At 46.3% G+C, this 7,569-nt stretch overlaps 1 protein-coding gene across 1 annotated transcript; it reads left to right on the top strand.

The window, feature by feature from the left end:
- The first annotated feature begins 1,872 nt into the window (after nucleotides 1-1,872).
- Nucleotides 1,873-2,880, top strand: LOC136552896 (ethylene-responsive transcription factor FZP-like). The gene has a single exon (XM_066544472.1). It carries the CDS (start codon nucleotides 1,918-1,920, stop codon nucleotides 2,878-2,880), a length of 963 nt encoding a protein of 320 aa, XP_066400569.1. The 5' UTR covers nucleotides 1,873-1,917.
- The last annotated feature ends 4,689 nt before the right edge of the window (nucleotides 2,881-7,569 follow it).

Here is a 7,569-nt window from a genome sequence, read left to right as displayed (position 1 = left end):
TGGCTCTAGAGAGACATGAAAGGGATACTTCTCTAGCCTGTTTCCCGTTTAAATATCACTCCTTTCGACAATTCGATTTGTTCGCATTTGAACCCGGCACCGGCACGCACATGCATGCGCACTACCGTACTAATCTAGGCTATCGAATGTCCATTTGCGCGCGAATAGTTTATATTTTATGTGAGCTAGCGATTCAACTATGCATGTAATTGGGAGGGATAATGATAATGATCCTTGTCCTCCGATCCATGGATTATTTGTCTGGCTCATGCCAAGCTTTATATATTCAACCACAAAAAGGAGTCAAAGAGGGGAGACCCAGTGGACCCTCACCTCATGTGAGAGTCACTCAACAATGCAAGGCTAGCTCTCATCTATGCATGGAACCAAAGGAAACACGTCAAAATAATAGCAGGAAATATATGGGGCATCAGAAAGAGAGTGCCTGCTGTGCCTGTGCCTACTAGCTTCTACACTTTTCACAATGTTGTCTGTATTTAACCACTCCATTTGTTTCAAAGCTTGCTGGTTTAATTTCTTACACGCATGCAAGGAGGGAATTTTTATTTTTCTTTTCTACTAGTTCGTTCGGATGTCTCATGTATTGCGCAGGCAAGCACATGCACTCATGAAAAGAAAAGCCATATGGTGGCTTATAAAAAAAGCACATGCATTATAATGTTGTGTAGCATTATATTTTGACATGTATCATAATTGCTACTGTGGTAGTATCTTGGGTATAGATCACCACAACGTTTAAAAGGGTCGGTTGATGACTAGATATGTATTCCTTTCTGTCCCGAAATACAAGGGATTGAAGTTTGTCCTAAGTCAAAATATCATAAATTTGACTAAGTTTATGGAAAAGAATAATAGTATTTACAACACCAAATTAGTATCATTAGACACATTGTTATTATGTGTAGCTTTATAATTTACATCTTTGATGTGGTAGATACTAATACTTTTCTTATAAATTCGGTCGAACTTAGAATATTCTGATTTATTAATTAGAAACTTTGATTCTTTATATTTCAGGACATAGGGAGTATATATGTTCTGTTCATTCTTGGCCTCGCTCCCTCCTTTTGTCATCAGTGGCAGGCACCTTTTTCATAATCTTTTATATATTTATGTTTGTGACACTTGGTACCGAGCACACAGCACTATCACCATTACGTGCAAGCAAAGGCAATATAACTTATGTAGGACCCAATTAAAGACTTAATGTAGTATCTTATATTTCAGCCTAGTGACCTTTTTGTGTGTGTGTGTGTTGGGGGAGGGGGGTGTTCTTCATCACTGGCCTATACTTGATTAGTGATGTGTGTGTTTACCGCAGACTGCGTCTGCTCTAATATATGTAACATTTATTGCCATAATGAATGAAGTGCTGCATGAAACTACTCCTAACAATGAGGGCAGAGGGGAACATTCTAAAAAAAAAATTCCTAGCCAGAACACGCATTTAATTTAGCACAACATTCCTTCCATTGGTCCTAACGTTAGGGCACACAAATCCAAACACTACACTTGCATTGGAGACTTGAAGGGAATAGAACAGAGAGATGCATACAAACCATGCAAGCTCCCAGTAGCTAGAGTCCCTCCTTAATATTTGCTCCTGGAATTGAACATGGTTAAACAAATGCAGGTGCACCATGCATGTCACCCCTGCCATCTCATCTCATCTCATCCACAGTGCCTGCCCTGCCCTGCCCTGCCCAGCTGCCCTCCTTCCTTTTCCCTCCCAAAGGACACCTCCAAGGCTCCAAGCTCCATTTAAATACCACCCCTCCCTCCCTCTCTTTTGACCACTTATACACTACTCCAAAACGACCTCAAGCCAGCACTCAAGCTAGGTAGCTCACAGCCTCAGCTAAAGCCTAGCTCACTCGTGCCCGTGCTCATCGTGCCATGATGAATACCCGAGGCAGTGGCAGTAGCAGCGGCAGCAACCAGACCATGATGGCCTTCTCCGAGCATCCGAAGCCGGCGACGGCATCGTCGGGGCAGCCGCAGCCGTCCCCGCCGTCGTCGCCGAGCGAGCGTCCGCCAGCCGGCCGCGGGCGCCGGCGCGTGCAGGAGCCCGGGCGGTTCCTCGGCGTGCGGCGCCGGCCGTGGGGCCGGTACGCGGCGGAGATACGCGACCCCACGACGAAGGAGCGGCATTGGCTGGGGACGTTCGACACCGCGCAGGAGGCGGCGCTCGCCTACGACCGCGCCGCGCTGTCCATGAAGGGCGCGCAGGCGCGCACCAACTTCGTGTACACGCACGCCGCGTACAACTACCCGCCCTTCCTGGCGCCGTTCCACCACGCGCAGCAGCCGTCGTCGTACGCGCACGCGCCGTCGTCCGTGCAGCACCAGTACGGCGGCGGCGTGGGCGCGCCGCACATTGGCTCGTACGGCCACCACAACTACCACCACCAGGGCTCGGCGGGCGCCGCAGCAGCTGGCGGCGCGTCCTCGGGCGAGTGCTCGTCGACGATGCCGGTGCCAGTGGAACGCGCCGACGGCACGCTGCTGCTGGACCGCAGCGGCGTCGGGCACCACCACCACCACGAGTTCCTGTTCGCGAGCGCGGACGACAACTCCGGGTACCTGAGCAGCGTGGTCCCAGAGAGCTGCCTCCGGCCACGGAGCAGCGCGGCGGCGGTGGAGGACCTGCGGCGGTACTCGGACGCGGACGCCTACGGGATGGGCATGGGTCTCCGGGAGGACGTGGACGACCTGGCGCAGATGGTGGCCGGGTTCTGGGGCGGCGCCGGCGACGCAGACCAGCTGTGCGGGTTCCCGTCCGGCGGCGCCGGGGACAGCATGGTGGCGTCGTCGCAGGGGTCCGACGGCTACTCGCCCTTCAGCTTCCTCTCCCACTGATGAGCTAGGAATGAGGATGAGCTGCCGTTGCCGCGCGCCCATGCATTGCATCTGCTGCGCACGTAGCTCGATCGATCAGGGAGCGATCGATCATCAATTAGCCTAGCTAGCTAGTTTGCTTATCATGATGATCGATCCTGATCATCAGTTCTTTCCGATCCCTGCTGTTTAATTCCTTTCGAGAGAGTTGGGTCGACCCGTGTGAGTGAGTAGTATAGTAGTGTTAGCATTTAGCATCAGCAGTAGAGGGAGCGATCGAGAGAAGAAGAAGAGAGAGTGACTAACTGCGCGCCCTAGCTCCTTCTTCTTCATGTCTTCATGTACTCGTAGGCTCTTATCAGTCTTCGATCTTCTAGTCCTAGTACTTTGACCAAATTTCATGTTTCATCCATGCATGAAGACCTACTTTATTTGTAGTAGATTTAACATCGAGCTTTTAAAGATCATCAACTCGGTCCAACGCTTGCTTATTACTGTAGTTAATTAAATAGCTGCTTATTCACCAGTTCGTTAAATTAAAGTAATTAAAAGATCATTCGAAAAGTAGCTAGCTAGTAGAGAGGCCCGGTCGGCAAGCAGGTACGTATAGCATACTCCGTAGTATACCAGTATCTAACGAAGTGAGCAGGACACAGGAGTACAACAGAAACCAACGAAACGGATAGACGATGGCCGAATTCAGAAGATGGCAAGTACAGAAAGGGCTGGTGCAGTTGGAAATATATATGCAACAGCCTTACAGAGTTACAGGCAACAGGGCGCGCGGGACAGTTCAGTTCAACGGAAAGCTGCCTCTGCCTGGACAACTGTCACGCCAGCAACACGCTCCGCAGGGTACTTGGTGCCGTTTCCAGTGTACTTGAGGGTCAGGCCGTGCCGAGAGCCCAACCAAGTGCTCAGTGACAGTGAGTAGTGCAGGGGGGCAGGCACTGTTTAACATGCCCGTAGTGTCTGCACTTGCACTCTGCTGTGTGCAGTGCAACAGAATTGATCTAGACATACGTACATGATGTACCTGTACGAAATACATACTAGTACAATAATAGTACTACATGCATGCACGATACTACTGGAGTAGTAGTGGTTAGTACACTCCTCGAGTACATACGTCGGATGTGCTCTCAGCTGTGCATACGTCGAACGGTACATACAGACCGGACGGCACAACGCTGGGCCGCTCTTGGGCCTGGAGCCGCGCGCAGGTTATTGGGCCTGGAGATGCTGAGCAGGCGCGGGAAGGAGGTACGGCCCTATATCTATTTCATGCTGAGAAAAAAAGTCCATCCGCCTCCCTTAACGATTGCCTGAGTCTAATTTACATATCACAATAGAAAAATCGTTTTTTTTCAAACTCCTCTACCTCTTAAAACCATCCGATTTACTTCTTTAAGCGGTTTTGAAAGTGGTTCTGGCTAACGTGTAATCACGCGAGCCATTCTAAATGGAGCCACATCAACCACGAGGGAGATAAAGCAAACTTTCACGATAGTTCATGGAGTTTAATTAGAATTTATAAAAAAAAATGTAGAAATATTTTTTTAAAAAATATCCATTTTTTCTAAAATAAGTATGCATTTCAAAATGATAAAATCATATTTAACATTAGAAAATTTATAGAAAATTTGACTTATCTTAGAAAAATATGAAACATTTTCAATTTTTTTTTTCTAAAGTCATGTTTATGTTTTTCTAAGCTAGCCACCATAAATATAGCATGTTTTTTAAGAAACACATAAAGTACGGCATTCCGAACCCGTCCAAACTGCCTTCCGGCTCAATCATATGCTCTCGGTGTGTGGGCAGACATATGACATGACGAATGCGGAAGCAATTGCACCTATCCAAATGTTATTGACCAAGTCGTAGACGCCAATTCGGGAGCTAGATAAATCGCATGTCGGCTGCCGCTGATGATATAATGGCCTTGTTCGGCTTACCCTATATTCGGTTTGTTCGGCTTCTTTTTTCAGCCGGAACAGTGTTTTTCTCTCACAACAATTCAGCCGGAACAGTGTTTTTCAGCCAGTTTCAGTCAAGTTTCAGACCAGCGAACGGGGCCAATGACTGCACCCGTCATCGTCATGATGTCCCATGAAGAAGACAATGCTACGACAAAGCTAAACCACATGATATATGTTGTTAATGTGTAGTCAAATCTTGAATTATATTTTTTATTTGAAATTTTCCACGCATGTCTTGATGGTTAAGCAAGACATTGCTTCCAAGAAAACATTTTTTTGTAGTTTGCATGTCAAGTTGTGCGGTGAGTCACGTTTCGGTCTGTAAGGATTTGTCTTGGTCTTCATTCTCTTTTCATATTTCGCCTAGTGTAAGTTTTAGGAGATTATATAAGATTCAAATAATTTTAAGCAAGAAAAGGGTAGGGCATGATTTTTAGAAAAAAAAAAGAATCTAGTTTTCATATTTTTCTAAGTCAAAACAAATTTTCAAATATTTAATTATAAATTTTAGTATTTTAAGTGCAGATTTATTCTAGAAAAACATTTGCTAATTTTTTGAAAAATACTTATGTATTTTTTTTAATAAAGTCTATCTCCCTCGTTGCTAATATGGCATCATGTAGAACGGTTGACGTGATGCCACATTAGCTAAAATCATTTTTAAAACTGTTTAGGAAGGTAAATATGATGGTTTTAAAATTGTGGTAGTCTAAACATCCATTTTTTATTAGGAAAGCAAATCGAACTTACACAATGGTGAAGGAGGTTAAATGGACTTTTTTTTTCCTTCATGCTGCTTATTGAAGTGAGCATAAGCCAATCTACCACTACCTCTATAAACACAGACACCGGACGACAAAACACTTTCGTTGGGCCTAAAGCCGCACACAAGTTATTGGGCTTGTCAGGCCTGGAGTTTCTTCTTAAACCGGGTGAGAGGGTACGACCCTATGCTCCTATTGATTTCTTGTTGCTTATTGAAGTGAATCAAAGCTGATTTGTATGCACAATACTTTTTTTTTTTTTTGCAAAACACGCAGATCTGAATCTCTTTCTTAAGAGGAAGAATGTTGTACTGGTGGGACTACGTCCACTATAGGGCTCAGCCTTTCTTCAGAGATGTCAAGAAGTTTCAGAAGAGCGCTAACAAGGGCATGATTCTCATGAGAGTTTTGTTAGATGTTGGGTTGGATTATTCCATGACCGACATGTGGGTAAGATCTCTAATAGATCTATGGCTCTTAGTCAGCTTAATTTGATGTATACAGTGTGTGCTTGATTTTGCTCACGAGTACTAATATGTGCTTTCTTATAAGTTTTTATCTACACCAACTAGCGTCTCCGCCGCGTGTCTCTTCAGTCCCAAGATGGGTACGTGTTTGATATCGCCATGGTGGAGGCTACGCAGGCCCTACAACTCGTCTGTCTTAGGTTTGTTCCTGATCTGCCCGCAGGATCTACCACCGATCCTAGCGTGGCCTACTTCAAGGAGCGCACAAAAGCCTTCGCCCAGTTGATCGACAGTGTGGAGCTGGCCATCACTGTAGTTTGACTCTATCCTATATTGTGCTGTGTCCATGCAGATGATGGAGTCCGTCACCTGTGCTATGCGTATTGCTAGGGCCACCCTTCACCACTGCATCGGCCACATTATCATCGGGGCCAAGAAGCTCCTTTTCACCGCTGCATCGGCCACATTGTCGTCGGGGCCAAGAAGATCCTCCGGTTTGAGGAGCCTGAAGATTGATGAGGGGACGGGCCGCCGATGCTCCCTAGAGGTGGAGGCCTAGACCGACCAATGTTATCACTATCTATTACAAGTAGTAGTATCTATCTATTGCAAGTAGTATTATCGATCTATCTAGCTGTCTATTGTTAGGAAGTGGTAAGTGGTGAAGGTGTATGGACTATTAATATCTACCCATCTAGCTGTCTGTTGTTAGGAAGTGGTGTCTATTGTTACGGAATGGCAAGTGGCCTCTCCCCTCTCCCTCCAGGTTATGTCAGGTGGTGTGGTGTATGTACTACGCACGTGAACTACTTTGTTGAACTGATGGAAATTTCAGTCCCAGTGTCTTCCGCGTTGTTTAGTGGATGTCACGATACAGAAATTTGTCAGGAAGGTAGGCTATTGTCGTTGTGATAAGGTAATTCAATGACCATTATGTTGCAACTAGTGGTTCTAAACAAGAGAGAGGGAGGAGAGAGCTCAACGATGGAGAGGAGACACGCTAGTACTTTGAACAAGTAGAAATGAGTGGGAGGTGAGACCCTTGCGCTCATGCCTATGGGCACTTATATAGGCAAGGCTATTTACAAGTGACCCTTTGATGCGGTTGGATTTTATATGACACTACTTTAGCTACATACAAGTTGGGCCTCTTCTAGGGACAGATTTGGCCCATATACCTCATGGGCTCCCCAACATCGCCCCTAGCAGACACTTCAGTGGGAGCGGCTTCGCCAAGACTTCAGCGACTACAATGACTCACCTACGCCAACACTTCGATGCAAGGGGCCTCATCATCATCTTTGGCAATTGCAATGACTAACCTTCGACGCCATTAGCTAGAGGAGCTTCTCTGCCATCCCGGACGTCAGCACCGGCAACATATCTTTGGTGATTCAACAAGTTACCTCCGCCAAAACTTCGTCATGAAGGGTTTCGCTGACATCTTTGGCATCTACAAAAACATTGCCTTTATCAACACCTTCGGCATGAGGGCCT

The sequence above is a fragment of the Miscanthus floridulus genome, chromosome 4, assembly GCF_019320115.1.
Source record: "Miscanthus floridulus cultivar M001 chromosome 4, ASM1932011v1, whole genome shotgun sequence".
NCBI classification, from domain to species: domain Eukaryota; kingdom Viridiplantae; phylum Streptophyta; class Magnoliopsida; order Poales; family Poaceae; genus Miscanthus; species Miscanthus floridulus.
The sequence above is the reverse complement of the archived record's forward strand: the minus strand, read 5'-3'. Positions and strand labels throughout refer to the sequence as shown.

Excerpts from the sequence above, each read along its gene's own strand:
- LOC136552896 (XM_066544472.1), top strand. The coding sequence starts at position 1,918 with ATGATGAATACCCGAGGCAGTGGCAGTAGCAGCGGCAGCAACCAGACC.